Consider the following 16312-nt stretch of genomic DNA (forward strand, 5'->3'; position numbering starts at 1 on the left):
AAATTTCCACGAAAACTTTGTTTATATGGGTGAAGCAATTATTTAAAAAAAAAAATTATGTTTCTTAAAAACTTTTCCATTTCTCAACTTGCAATGTAAATTTCCACGAAAACTTTGTTTATATGGGTGAAGCAATTATTTAAAAAAAAAAATTATGTTTCTTAAAAAGATACATCAATGAATAAATGCTTGAATTAATGCTGACAAAGAAACTTGTGTTTAGATATATATTTTATTTTAGAGTTTTTGTTTATTTTTTATGGAGGTTTTCATTGTGCTGAGTTACAGAGTTACTCGACACCTCCGTGCAATGAAATCTTCTGCACCTTCTCCGCATAGCACAAATCAAAATGCAATAAGGCCATTCGACTATGTGAACAGAGCTTGGAATATAAATGATCAAAAAAATAATTTCAGAATGTGAATGATAAAAGAACAGTGAAAGCTCATGTGTATTTTAATTTCTCACCCTACAAACGAAACACTGAAATTTACCTATCATAATAAATTACTGATTAATTTAACACCTTGTATACAAAGAAAACCACATGGCCGACCACGTTCTAAAACCGAGAGACCACAAGACCGGTCATGTAGTCAAAACAGAATAGTGATACTGCATGTGATTCAATTTGTGTTTGAATCAAGTTTTCCTTTGATTGGTCTAAGAATGAATAGGAATCATTGTTGCTTAATTTAATCTCTTCATTAGACCACTAATTCATTTTCTTTCCGGTCACGGGAACCTTTGATATTGAATTGTCGAAGTCAAGTGGATATATATTCCCATAAGTTTTCATCAAGAAAGATAGTTTGGAAACTCCCCATTAGATACGTTTTACACGATACCTAAAATTCATCTCAAATGCACCAAAGTCATTAGAGCTTAATATGCCTAACCAACCCCAGGTAATGTGAAACAAAAATTAGGGATCAATCTCCAAGTTTCAGATTCAACCAACCATCCTTGGGGATTATCACATGATTATTATTTAATGTAAGAGAAAGGATGCACACTTTACAATAAGAAATACTTAATACATAGCTGCCAACTTTCAGTTCATATAATTCGATTCGCTGGCCCGACTTGGAGTAAAGTGTAAGGGTTATATATATTCATGTCGTAATGTTTGTGGCGAAAGTTGATTGTTGTATTTGGGATAACAGAGTTTTCTTTTATATTTGAATAGATTTTGTTGTGACATTTAATCCATTTTGTTATCATATCTGATTGAGAGTGAATGTCGCCTTTCAGGCTACTTTTAACTTTTTAATGTCCAAAATTTCAAAGTAAATTTCCATGCATTAATTGTTTATATTGATGAAGCCATTATTTAAAAATAAAAATTATATTTATTAATGCAATACATTAATGGTGAAATGACTGAATTAATTTTGACAATGAGATTTATGGTTATATATATATATATATATATATATATATATATATATTATTTATATTTAAAGTTTTATTTGTTTTGTGCAAAGGTTTTCATTGTGCTGAGGTGGGGAGCTACTGCGCACCTCTACACAATGCAAGCCTCCGAACCTCCACCCCACAACTTCATTTAAACTACGACTACTGCAACCTTCATTGTTGTAGCTATTTGGTGTCCTGATTTTGGCAATCATTGATTTGAAGACATGAGTTCGCAGAGGAGAATAAGAACTCAATTTTGCTGCATGTTTCAAGTCTTAAACGTTGTTATTAAGGACCTTTGTCATTGTATCCTATTGTGAATAATTGTGTTCTTAAATTTCATGTAAATTCAAGATAGAATTACATATTAAATAGCAAAGTGAGCAACCTAAGCTTAGCCACTAAGTTTTTATATAGTGTAATCATCTACAAAGAATTATCGTGATCATTATTGAGTCTCGTGTGGGCGGTTATTCTTAAAATTTCGACTCGTCTTATTTTACAATATATATGTCTTTAAAAATACATTCTCTACACTATTTTCTCCTAACTCAATTAATAAAAGCAATGCATTATTGTTTTTAATTATTCACGTAGCTATGGTTTATAGCATAGTATCACAATCAATGCTTAGTAGAAACATAAATCAAACATATAAATGTCTTACCAACACGATATAGAGAAGATTCACACATCTTGGTTGGAAACAATAAAACACATGCTAGGAAATGTTAATTTAAATCCACATAGGTCAAGGAAGCTGTGGATTAGCACAAAGCTAATGTAAATCAATGTCCAATAAATAATAAATAATTCCGCAAATCAATGAATAGCACATACTCACTCACTGATTTATCAACCCCATTGTAAGGTTAATTGTACTATTTTGGACTAAATCTGTGTTCTTTCTTCGTTAGCTTGGATTTCTTACGGACATACCCACTCACTGATTTATCAACCCCATTGTAAGGTTAATTGTACTATTTTGGACTAAATCTGTGTTCTTTCCTCTCTTACTGACATACCCAAGTGAGTAAACTAGACAACCATTTATCTTCGATGGAATTAATCGTGCAGTTAATGGTTAGTATTTTTTTTAAATATTTATATAATTTGTTGTCTATCTAGATATTTTTTAAAAAATATTTATATAAGTTGTTGTCCATCTAAATGCTACACAATGCTACATATATCTAAAAACATTCTTAGTTTATCGAGTTTTCTATAATCTAACAAATAAAATTACTAATCCACCCCACCAGCAAATTACTGCCATTGACATAATTTTTTTAAATAATCGTTCTGAGCTAACCACATTTATAAATAATAGTCAATAACCTTGAATAAGCAATCAGCAATATTTTTTATAAATATTATCACTATTGTGGTTGTGAATCAGCGATGAATATTTTAGCCTATAATTCACTACCGTGGTTGTCAATCGACAATGAATATTTAGCATATAATTTCGAATTAACAACTGAAATATAATGAATCTTGCCACTTTAATAAGAGAATGCGTATCATTCACTACTGTGGTGGTCCATCAGGGAAGAATATTAAGCTTATAATTGCGAATTAACAACTAAACTATAATGAATCTTGCCACTCTAATATTTTAATAAGAGAATGGGTACCGTAGCTGCAGATTGACACCTAAACTATAATATGTTTTGCTGGTTCACCACATCGCAGATATCGTAATGGATTTTGTTGTTTCTCCTCATCTCATTTCCTAAACGGACTAGATTAAAGAAAGAGGTGATAATGATGTCACCCGGATTTGCTGAAGTTTCGTCACGAGCCTTATTAACCCACTATATCTATATTTCGAAGCCAGTTATTTAACCCATAAGCTCCTCTTCTTCGTAACGATCTGAAAAACATGGAACAATCAAGACCCTGTTTTAGAAAATCAAATGAAGACTTTGTCACGGTTTAGAAAATGCAGGCTTTGTTTTTCATTAGGTTCGTTTTGGAATCTCTTTGATTGGCCACTAACACCATTTTTAGAAAATGCAGACTTTGTTTTCATTAGGTTCGTTTTCAAATCTATTTGATATCTATACGCCACTACACAGAAATATACAGCACCCTTCTGATGTAGCTCAGTTTCCTATTATTTAAGCAAGCGCATACCCCGTTTTCCCTGTGATTGGGTTTAATCTCAGCAACGGGCAATATAGTAAATTCGAGATACAAAATTGTGAGTGATTCTTCCTGGAATGTCGCAGTAAAGGCACAAAGTCATAGCAGGATTAAGAATGTTTATTTGTCCAGCGGCAAGATTTGTTGGTATTAGACTCTGTTGCGAACGCAATAAAAAACAAATTTGGAGGTTGGAACCAACTGACATATTAAAATGCTCATAGGTGACATTGCATTTTAAGCCCAACAATACAATGTCATGGAATATTGTGTGGTTTTCTGGCTCTCATTGTTTTTCTCTATAGCAAATTGTAGTGTTTAGTATCGATTTTTTGTTAATGACTTTATTTAATCTTATGTTTTTTTTTGTCTGTTTATGAATAAAGTAAATATAAATACACTTTATGTAATCTTATTTTTTTTAATGGATAAAGTAAATATAAATAATAATTAATAATAATAAAAATTAATTAAAAAATTATTTATCAATTCTATTCTGTGAGATTGCAATTTACACAATATCATATAATGTGATATTCTCTCTTGCATTGTTTTCTCCTCTGACAGGTTCTATATTATTGTTCCAATATCCCTTTTTTTATAATCATGTCCCAATATCCTTTTTTTTATCCCTAGCTTCTTCTATTATCACTACTCTGTATTGTTAACTCTAATTATAGTGGTAATTTGAATTATTAATTATTAATTTTTTTAATAATATTTGAAATTTATGTGTAAATTAAATATTAATAATTAATTAAGATTTTGTTGTTAAGTAATCATTAAAATTAAAATTAAAATTGATATTTAATTAAAGTAAAATATATGTAATGTTGTTATTTTAGAAATTAATATTGTTAAAATAATAATTAATTTTCTCAAGCTTTATAGTCAAAGTAGATGCTAGTCAATTCTCTAAATGTTTTTCCATCAAAGTTCTTGTCAATTTTGTGATACTAGGGGGTTGAAGATGAAAAATACTCTCTTAAAATGTCTTGCTTTCTTAACCTTTTATTTCAGTAAAACTATGGTAATTTTGGAAAAATTCTCTTTGATACATTTCTAGCACAAAAATAGAATTATGAAAGTTTCCAACCAGTCATTTGCTTGGTTTAGGTTGAGTAGACCAATTTGATCTCAATAGATATTAACTATCATAATTATCTTATCTGTCATACAATTTATAAAGTTACTAGAAAATATAATTTACAATTTTCCATTTCAAAAATAAATTTTTCAATATATAAATACATTTAATACATTTCAAAACCCCTATTACATGTGATTTATTTAATCTAAATAACTAATATTTATAATTTCAACAATATTTTTTAATTATAAACTACATTTTAAGAAAAAATCATTTGAAAAATATAATTAAATAATACCCTAGTCTTGAAACTAAATGATTGTTCGCTCTTCCAATGAGAATAAATAGAGGGTTGTTAGCCAATTTTGATGTCAGGGTTGTTAGCCAATTTTGATGTCACTATATGGCTTGCAGATGATCTCCCTTCTAGAGAGCGAAATAAATCTACAAGGTCCTTTCTCTTTACTAGAAAAGTCACCATATGCTCCTAGCTTGTCCGTGATGAAAATAATGGAAGAGACTTATTTATGGCCTATCTTCATAAGCTTCAGCACCTAATTTTGGTTAGCTGTTGTAATAGTCGTGAGTAAACTTAGTAAAAGTTTCAAGGATGATCAGAGTTTTAAAATAATGTGTAAATATAGTTATATCTTTGAAGTTTATTTTAATTTAGTAAAAGTTTCAAGGATGATCAGAGTTTTAAAATAATGTGTAAATATAGTTATATCTTTGAAGTTTATTTTAATTTAGAAATAACTTGAAGTTTATTTTAATTTAGAAATAATTTTAAATAGGGAAATTAAAAATTACTTATATGAAAATTTTAAAATTTTAAATTATTCATTGAATAATTTGGATTTTCTAATGTTAATTAGATTTATTTTAAGTAATTGGGAAAAATGATTATTATCAATCTAATTTTAATAAAAGAAATTGAAAACTTGATAAATTTATATAACAAAATTCAATGGCTTTTCTATTGCCTTTCCTATTAACATTAGTTTCACTGTCCCTAGTTTGTTTGCTAAGTGTTATAGTTTCACTATTACTACTTTGTTTGCTAGGTGTTATACTCAGTTTGAATTCATTTTTTATGTTGTTTCCTTGTCTCTTATGTAACCTATTTAACCTATTTAGCTGTTATTCAATGATGATAAGAGTTGTTATTACTATTTCTAGTTTTGAGATTATCATGTATTTTTCGTATTTGCATTCTTTGTACTATGATTCAGATTGTTGTTAAATTCACAATTGTAGTTACACTAAAACCCACATGCATTAGTAAACGAAGACATTGAGAGTTAATGGATCCTTGAGAGTTTGTTAGGCACATGTGGCTAAACATGCGGGAAATGCTATCTTTCATTCGTCCAGCAATCCTCCTCGTAACCAGGCGTGTTTCAAACTATTTGGCTTAATATCACATTTTAGAATTAAAATTATTGTTACAGTATTTCAAACTCAAGACATTTAACTTTGATACTACTTTTTGGAATCAAATTTGTTGTTGGAGCAAAACCTGTAAGAGTTAATACACAGACAAATTGCTAAAGTTAATGAATCTTCTAGGCACATTTACACGCGGGGAACATTGACTTTCATTTGTGTAACCCTTCCCATCCATACCATCTTCGGATTTCCTAAATTTACCGTCATTGTGAAAGTATGTTAATTGTTTAATGGAAGAGAAATCCTACTTCCCATATTACTGTTGCCCAAATTAAAAAAAAAAAAGATATATTAAAAGATTGTAGGCTTCCGAATCATCATTATCGAGAAGGCAACCTGGATTTTTCGTCATTTTGAATTAATTCAAATTATCCAAAATATAATAAAACAAACTTTGAGCTTTTGTATCACTCAATTTTGGGATTACTACAACATTTGATGCGGAAGAAATTTCCCTTATTCTCTTAGTCAATATGTGATCTTTGAGCAATGTCTTATCGCTAAGTGGCAATTACGTCATGAGTTTGAGCATGTAGTCTTGAAAGGTGAACTGGACTGTTGTGTTACCTAGACTGCCCGCTGGAAATTGAAGCTATTTGTTATCACGTAGGCAACTACATCGTAAGCCTGGACATGCAAACTTGAAAGCTTGACTAACCTCCTACATTAAGCATATTTTTAGTTGAATTGTTTCTCGTGCATATTAGATAGATGTTCTCGAAGCTGTCTGTGGTAAAATTTCAGCGCATCATGGTATAAAATTGGGCACCCATGTTGATCAAAATAATTGAGAACCTGAGCTGATCGAAATCATTGGTTACATGACTAAAGTAACCAATCCCGAAGGGTCCACAACGTTCCAGCGCAATATTCTTTACCAGAATTGTCCTTACCCTCTCATTGTACATATCATCTCCTAGTACTAAATATTCGTTAAATATTCAAACACTATTTAATTATCGATCATAAAATATTATCGATTCATTTATCATTAATCACGTACTTGATTGATGTGACGTGGACAACCCCTAAAACAGGCTTGGAATCTTGGGAAGAACATTATTGTAAAGATCATCTCCTAGTCATACATATTCGTCAAATACTCAAACTCTATTTATTTATCATGAATCTGCTACTTCATTGATGTTACGTGCACAACCCCTAAAACAGGCTTGGGAATCTTGGGAAGAACTCTCCGCTTGACCTAGACGGGGAGACTTGATTGATGTTACGTGCACAACCCCTAAAACAGACTTGGGAATCTTGGGAAGAACAGTCTGCTTGACCTAGATGGGGAGATTTTAACACTCTTGTATGCATTGCTGAAATTATTTCCCCAATCTGTATGGTGTAAATGCCCGATTTGAAAGATTTTTCACTTGAAAGATAGCTCAAAAAATGTGCAAATGTAGTAGTTATAAATAGTAGTACTAGGTTTATCAGTGATTTCATCCATTATTTGTATACCTATATATACCTCTTACCTCTTAACACTACATGAGCGATTTTTTTAATAAAGCAAACTCATCTAAAACATTGATACTAAAGTAAAACTTACATCAAATAGCATAACTGAATGGTCGAAGACCTTAAAATTGTTAAACGAAAACGTAGGGAATATGAGTGCATTAAAATGGGTTGATATGATTCTAGCAACAACACTTGAAGCACCAACCATGGCTCCATGTTAAAACCTTACCTTGATTGACTATAAAATTTGGCTGAAAAACATCAATCCCAATCCCTATTTTACATCAAGCACGTGAATAACCCACTATCTTCATTAAATCAACTCAGAATGTATACTATTCATAAATAAATTAACTCTAATGAATGATACATGACATAACAAGCCCTCAATCAACATAGTTGTTGGTATTATGTTAGTTGAATCATGATTAACGTACACAAGTATTAAATGTTTTGAATTCCGATCAAAGTCTTGTTAAATTTGTTAGTATATGAAATTTTAGCTACCTCTTGGTTACAAGATCTTTAAGATTATAGTAATCATTGGTATGGGGATTACTCACGTCTAATATTTCGGGCCTAAGTATTACACCGCAGAGGAATTCGGGGAAGACCATGGACATGATCTTTTGTTTCCCTTTGAGGTTTGAAGGCCAAGACACTACTAATAAGGAATCATGGAAGAACATGATATGAGATGATTACTTACTCAATAAATCTAAAGTTATATATAAAATTTAACATGCAAGCCAGAGCTTCAGTGCGAAAACATATTATGAATTTATGTGTAAATATTATATTTATACAATTACTTGTTACAGAAATTACAACAAATAATAGTTATTTTACCTATATTTGTTGATATATATAATTACTTAAATTACTTATAAAAAAAATCTATATTAAATTCTTGCATGTTACATTGAATTCATGTCATCACCAAGAATCTTGTACATATATTCTCCCATGAAACTTTGTGAGTATAATCGTGATGAGAAAAGAGGGGATTTAGATTTTAAAATACTAAAAATTATTATAAAGTTACTAAACGTGTTTATCAAATTATTTATGTAATCAACCATAAGCATAACCATTTTTTTAAAACGTGGGAATGCGGTTTCTAAAAACTAAATGGAAAAACCACTCCATAATGTTGTCAAATGCACAAATTTACGTTGTCAATTAAATTTAAGTCAAACATACGTTTGTCAGTCATACTTAATTATAAAATCATAATCATATATGTTTCACTAGATCATTTAACAAAGGAATTTTCTTTCCCATACAAGATACATAATACATAATCAAAAAGAAGAAAACAATTTATATGTGTGGTGAGTATATTAGTGCAACGCAAGTGCAATCTTGGTCAATTATCACAACCCATAACATTGTCATACCTTCTATTACTCTAGACCTACATGTAAAGTTAAACAAGATTTATAATTACTATGCACCATAGTCTTTACCTTATGGCTGATTAAATGATTAAAAGTGGTGCAGAGTGTAGAGAAATCTCCGAACAATAAAATCTCTTTCCACGAAGCTCCCCACCTAACGGAACATAACTCATATTTATGTGAAAGTTCTGTAACAATTGACCTCTAGACACCGCACATGGGCTCCTCTGCACTCGAGAATTTTGTGACCTTTGATCTTGGCAAAACTAGTCCATGCTTTTTGTGAGAGGCCTTCCATCACAATGGGTTCACTTTTTCACTGAGCTAATATTTAAATGTGGTTAGTAGAAAATGTCTACAACACCAAACCATAGTTTTAGCAAAGCATTTTGTCCTTGCTAAAATTGATATAGTAAAATGAATTGTTATATTAATACATGTTATTGAAAAGAAATTACACTACTTCAACAAACAAAATTTATAGATTAATTCATGGTATGTGGCATGATTATCCATCGGTCAATGTTGCCGATGACTTTGTAACACACAGATAAGATACATACGACAATAATAACAGTGCATATGCATAATTTTAAAAGGGAAGAATGTACAAAGATCCACATAATGAACCTCTGCAAAATAAACTTCCACGTAAAACTAATTCATAATTTTAAAATTAAAAATTGTGCGAAAATCCTCATAATAAATCTCTGCAAAATAAACTTCCACGTAAAAATAATTTAAAATTAAATCATTATTATTATTTATTTTGTAATTAATTATAATTATAATTATTTATTTGGTAATTAATTATAAATACGTTCATTGTGTAGAAACTCCACACAATAAAATTATGCACAACACTAATTTCATTGTGATTAAGAAATATTTCTTTGGAAGCACATGTATTTGATGCCATCGTACTTGTACTTTCTGGCCTACATTTCTGACTATGTGTACTTGTTTTTCCTGGCCTACTTTTCTGACCATCTCTAGAATGCTTATTTTCCAGCACACATATCTCTATTGCTACGAGGTTATTTGTAAGTAAAAAAAAGCTGAATATCCTCTATATATTTGCCAGCATATCTATTTTTGTTTATGTTCGATATATGAAGAAGAAAGTCACACGCATAAAAGTAGCAGTAGGCCAAACACATAACGTAATAGAATAAAGCTATGCACACACTAATAGTCAACACCACCAACATAAAATAGATTTAACCACTCAAATATTAAATTAATATTAAAATGGAAATCAATGTGGGTGTGAAACAAATACATTAATTAATCTATTAATATAAGCACCAAAAGAAACTAATTGTTAACATATAATTGAACCATGTTGTGAATTTCTGCTTATTCTTTTGCATTGTTTTATTTCACAATAAGTGGCAATGCTTAGTTAATATAACAATTAGTCAATGTTTTGTGGGGAGGAAGCTCGTTGTAGGGAGCTCCACACAATGAACTTAGTTGCTTTCTTTGCACGACCAAGGCGTAAATCTCTAAGTTTCAGAGTCGACCAACCATCCTTGGGATTATAACATAATTATTATTTAATGCACAAAAAATATGCCAGCATTGCAATAAGCAATACTTGGCCACTAGATTTTGGCTCATGTAATTCGATTCGCTGGCGTGATGTGGAGTAAAGTTATAGATATTCGTGCCATAATGTTTGTGACCAAAGCTGATTGTAGTATTTGCTAGAATTTTTTGCGATAACGAGGTTTTCTTTTATATTTTAATAGATTTTGTTCTGACATTTTAATCCATTTTGTTATCATATCCAATTGAGGGTGTCGGTTACCTGTCTTTCATGCTACTTTTAACTTTTTAGTGTCCCAACTTGCAAACTTAATTGCCACACAAACATTGTCTATATGGGTGAAGCAATTATTTAAAAATAAAATTTATAGTTCTTAATGAAATACATTAATGGCCAAATGATTGAATTAATGTTAAAACGAAATTTGGAATTATTTAAAAATAAAAATTATAGTTCTTAATACAATACATTAATGGCGAAATGATTGAATTAATGTTAAAACGAAATTTGTGGTTAGATATATATTTTATTTTAGAGTTTTTGTTTGTTTTGTGTGGACGTATTCATCTATGTGAAGAGAGCTTGGAATATGAGTGATAAAAATAATAATGAGTCAGAATGTGAATTAATGCTGAAAAGGAAATTCGTGACTAGATATATATTTTATTTTAGAGTTTTTGTTTGTTTTGTGTGGAGGTTTTCATATATATATATATATGTGAAGAGAGCTTGGAATATGAATAATAAAAATAATAATGAGTAGAATGTGAATGATAAAAGGACAGTGAAAGGTCATGCGTATTTTAATTTCTCGCCCAAAAAATAAAACCCTGCAATTTACCTGTCATGATAAATGACTGATTAATTTAAGACATTGTCTATAAAGCAAGCTACATGACCTGCCACGTACTAAAACCGAGACACCACAAGGCTGGTCATGTAGTCAAACCAGGAGAGTGATACCGCCCATGATTCAATTTGCGTTTGAATGAAGTTTTCCTCGTATTGGTCCAAGAATGAATAGGAATTGTTGTGGCTCAATTTAATATCCTTTTTAGATCGCCGATTCATTGTCGTTCTGATCGTCGGAACCTTCGATAACGAATTGTCGAAGTAGAGTGGATATATATTCTCACAAGTTTTCATCGAGAAATATAGTTTAAAAATTCCCCATTAGAGACGTTTTGCATGGTACCTAAAATTCAGCCGAAATGCACCAAAGTGATTAGATCTTAATATGGCTAACCAACCGTAGGAAATGTGAAACCAAAATTAAGGGTCAATCTTCATGTTTCAGAATTGACCAACCATCCTTGGGCATTGTCACATGATTATTATTTAATGCACAACAACGATGCACACTTTCCAATAAGAAATTCTTAATACTTGGCTGCCGACTTTCCGCCCATGTAATTGGATTCGCTAGCCAGATGTGGATTAAAGTGTGAAGTAAGGGTTGTATATACTTGTGCCCTAATATTTGTGGCGAAAGATGATTGTTTTATTTGTTAGACTCGTTGGCGACAGGGGGGTTTGCTTTTATATTTGAATATATATTTTTTGTGACATTTTAATCTATTTGGTCAGCATGTCCAATTGAGAGTGAATGTCGCCTGCCTTTCACGCTACTTTTAAATGTTCAATGACCCAACTTGCAAAGTAAATTGACATACAACCTTTGTTTATATGGTTCAAGCAGTTATTTAAGAATAAAAATTATGTTTAAAATATAAATTACGACATTAATGGTGAAATGATTGAAGTAATGTTGAAAACAATTTTTTTTGGGTAGATATATATTTGTAGTTTAGAGGTTTTAATTTTTTGTGTGAAGGTTTTCATCATGCAGAGGTGGGGAGTTACTCCGCACAAGTTCATTTAAACTACAATTACTGCAACCTTCATTGTTGCAGCTGTTATTTTGACTGGAATTGCTTTAAAGACATCAGTTTGCAGAGGAGAAGAAGATATCGATTGTGTTCCATGTTTCAAGTGCCAAACGTTGTTGTTAAGGACCTTTGTCATTGTATCCTATTGTAAATGATTGTGTTCTTAAGTTTCGTATAAATTGAAGATAGAATTACATATTAAATAGTGAAGTGAGCATCCTTAGCTTAGCCACTATATAGAAGTGTAAGCACATACAAAGAATTATCATGATAATTATTGATTCTCCTGATGGTATTTATCTTTAAGGTTTTGACTGGTCTTACTTCATAATACACATGTCTTTAAAAATATATGCCCTGGACTATTTTGTCCTTACCTTCTTAATAAAATCATTGTTGTTTTCAATTATTCACGTAACTATGGTTTAAAACATAGTATCACAATCAATACTTAGTAGAAACAGAAATCAAACATACAAAGATTCACTTACCTTGGTGGGCCGCAGTTAAAAACATGTTAGTCAATGTTAATTTAAATCTACATAGATCAACGAAGGTGCGGATTAGAACAAAGGTAAAGTAAATCATTGCCGAATAAATAATAAAAATTCCGCAAATCAGTGAATAGCATATACCCACTTTCTGATTTATCAACCCCCTTGTAAGGTTAATTGTTCAGTACATACCCATTAGAATCAAAAAATTCTGCAGGCCAACCCTTATTAATTAACAAAAAATAGCTCTATAAATTTACTATGATTAAATGTGGAAACCAACATAAACTATAGAGATTAATAAGGAAATAAAATATATTGCTAATAACAATAGCTTTGTAATTTTGATAGTAAATCCAATTAGTATCAACTCACTCCCCCACAATAATATTAGGATAGCTATACTATGAATGTGGTTATAATATAGCTATACTAGCAATTGTCCCAAAAGGTACAAAGAGAGGCTGATAGGATTTTTAAATTAGAATTGTTGAATTTCTTTAGAAGAGATGTTGGTCCAAGTGAATTATTAGGCAGTATATGAGGACCCTGAGTTTCAATATGGGCTACTGAAATGCTCTTATAAGCTTGCACTCTTTTGAAATTGATTACCCATAAATTAACCACAACACTCAAAATAAACAGATCTAAACCAACGAATATGACGATACAGGTGTGGCCTAAACCCTGGAACCGCCAAAATCATGGAATGTAATAATTATAAGAATTTACATCTCTTTTTAGCGTAAAATTACCTTAAGTTAAAAAAACGGATAAAGTCAACACATTCACAACCTCTGGCTTTGTAGCATGAAGAGCATTTCAACAAATTTTAAGAATTAAATAAGGTGAGACTGAATAATATGAACAATGCCATGAAATGGAATGGAATGCAAACGAAGACTTGGCTGAAGTCCACTCACAATGAACGGACTGCAATGCAATGTAATGAATAACAAGAATCGAGTGGGGAGCGCTGCGCTTCCCTACTGTTTTGTTTTGTTCCCTACTTTCCACCACTCATACAGCTGTGAAATTAAATTAGAAAAAATCAAGCTCTAATAATAACAGCAGGCATGCATGCAGCCCAGCCCATAAACGGAAACAATACCAAGTAATAATAGAAAACTTCCCTTAACTTAAAAAATCTTCAAGCTTTATCCAATTGTAAATCTGGATATGAAGTTGGCTTTTGACAGCCTCATGCTTAGAAATCAATCATCCCTGTAATGTGTAACAAGTACCTGTAAACTCGGCAATGGTATTATAGCTAATAAAATTTTGATGGGCAACAACAAACCTCGAACCCCAGACGTATGAGCTGGTAATATTGAGCAATTATTTGGCTGGCCCCTGCAGGGTACAAGGTCATGACTTTAATTCAAAGATGTTTTGTCCAAGGAAAACATCCAAATATGGCAAAAAGGAGGGCATACAAATGACATATGTGAAAGAATGATTCAGAACATTTTGTACCCAAGAAAAAAATATAGAAAATCAAAATAACAACAAGAAACATATAACATTTGATTCAGTATCTAGAATGCAGGATGTAACATGCATAACCAAACAATCTACTTACTTGGCCAATGAAAAAACCTTCTCTACATCCTCTTTGTTGCAAAGATCTCCCTACAATCGTAAGCACCCATTATGATTTTAGGGGAAAATATTGCAATATCAATTGGAAAAGGGATTATTACACTTCTATCTGCTTGATTTATCAATGCGGGAGCATACTTAAATGAGGTACAACATGACGAATATCTATCTTCCTGAATCTTAAAACATCTAATGTCTCTTCAATTGAAGATAACTATACAAAAGCTACAATTTCATACTTATTCATGTGCACCATCCAAAGATCACTAATGGTATAATTAGTACTCAAAATAAACTGCCTAGTATGGTGTGCAGAAAATATTTCGGAATACAAAGAATGTCATTTCATGACATCAATGAAATTAGAGAACAAACTTTAGCTCCTATACTTTTGCCAACCTATTAGAAACCCTTAGATCCTTATTCATATTCAGAAGAATAGTTGGAAAAGGAGACTAAACCACCACATTCTTTTCAAAGAGATCTACCGATTCACAAATTTAGCTTCTAGTAGGTGCAGCCTTCCAGAAATTTTATTAAACAGTTCATATACATCCTATTCAGAAATGTTATCAAACATTAGACATGCATCCTATTCAGAGAGTTTATCGAACAATTCCCCTGCATCCCAGGTTTTCCAAATAGTTCTTATGTATCCCAGGTTTTTCAAATAGATCCCATACATATCAATTCCATCAAATTGAACGCGGGTGGGTACCCTGATACTATAATTTAACAACCCTATCCACCAATGCAAGAATGCCGGAGAGATGTTCTGGACCATTTGAAACCAACCAACAAAAAATATCAACGAATGGCAAAACATCAACAATTAATTGAAAATACATGCAAAATGCAACTCGCAAGCTGAGCTAAATTTTGGCACAGGATGAAATTGCATACCAGAAAAAAGTGAAGATTTTGGCGGAAGCGCTGATCAACTAAATCCCTCACTCTGTTCACTGCTTCTTCAACAGAGTTATCTAAATTGTCGATGATATAAACCTCATAGCCATCCTCGAGGAGCTGCAGGGCGGTGTGGCTTCCGATGAAACCAACGCCTCCAGTCACCAGAACGCACTTGTTGAAGCCTTCCTCTGGTTGCCCTTGTGACCCCATCGCCAATTTTGGTTTTGGTTTCTGCAATAGCGAAATTCTCCAAATGCTTCGATTAATATTCCTCCAATTATGATGAGTTTGTATTTATAGAGAGAAAATGGGGACAATTCTGCTAAAAACGGAACGCGGGAGGAGATGATGATGAAGCCGAGTAGGAGAGCGGAATCAAATGTGGGAGTATGGTGTTTAAAGGAGGCTTTGACGGAGGGCACGCTTGTTCACGGTGCTACAGTTGCCTCTGTTCGTAACATGTTCCTATTGTTCCATAATAGGAAATGATAGTGCTTCATGGCAGAAATGCATGGGATTGATTAATTTTTCACATGAAAAAGGGCGGGATTTATTGATTTTCTGTATAGAATCTTTTCTTCTGAGTTTTTGTGCTTTTTTTATTTTCCATGCTTTTTTGATTTTCCGTTGTTTTTTTTCTCATTCAGATCAATGGTTGAAAGTGTCTCCCCTGATCTAACGGAGCAGGATAAAAGTGTTGATGAAAACGTTGATGCATGGTAACGCATAGAGAACTATGAAATTGTATTAGAATAACTATTAATTTAGATACGATTATTTAGCTAATTAATGTCTTCATCTAGCGTGGCATTTTGGACTGGCGTTTCGACAACAACGTCTTCATCGGGAATGGTGTTTATGGGCAGGATACGTGAAACTTTGTGTTGCA

At 31.7% G+C, this 16312-nt stretch overlaps 1 protein-coding gene across 1 annotated transcript; it reads right to left on the bottom strand.

The window, feature by feature from the left end:
* Positions 1-14490: 14490 nt before the first annotated feature.
* LOC149204046 (bifunctional UDP-glucose 4-epimerase and UDP-xylose 4-epimerase 1-like) lies at positions 14491-15762 on the bottom strand. The gene is made up of 2 exons (XM_089397019.1): positions 15418-15762; positions 14491-14544 (listed from the first exon to the last, which is right to left on the bottom strand). The coding sequence occupies exons 1-2, from the start codon at positions 15631-15633 to the stop codon at positions 14491-14493; spliced, it is 270 nt and encodes an 89-aa protein (XP_089253145.1). The 5' UTR covers positions 15634-15762.
* Between the last annotated feature and the right edge of the window lie 550 nt (positions 15763-16312).

Source organism: Pinus tabuliformis, chromosome 1_2 (assembly GCF_031772625.1).
Source record: "Pinus tabuliformis cultivar Carrire ecotype Pingquan chromosome 1_2, CPIR1, whole genome shotgun sequence".
NCBI classification, from domain to species: domain Eukaryota; kingdom Viridiplantae; phylum Streptophyta; class Pinopsida; order Pinales; family Pinaceae; genus Pinus; species Pinus tabuliformis.

Coding starts and splice junctions, on each gene's coding strand:
- LOC149204046 (XM_089397019.1), bottom strand. CDS start 15,633: ATGGGGTCACAAGGGCAACCAGAGGAAGGCTTCAACAAGTGCGTTCTG. Junction 14,545..15,417: donor AAAATCTTCACTTTTTTCTG/GTATGCAATTTC, acceptor TTACGATTGTAG/GGAGATCTTTGCAACAAAGA.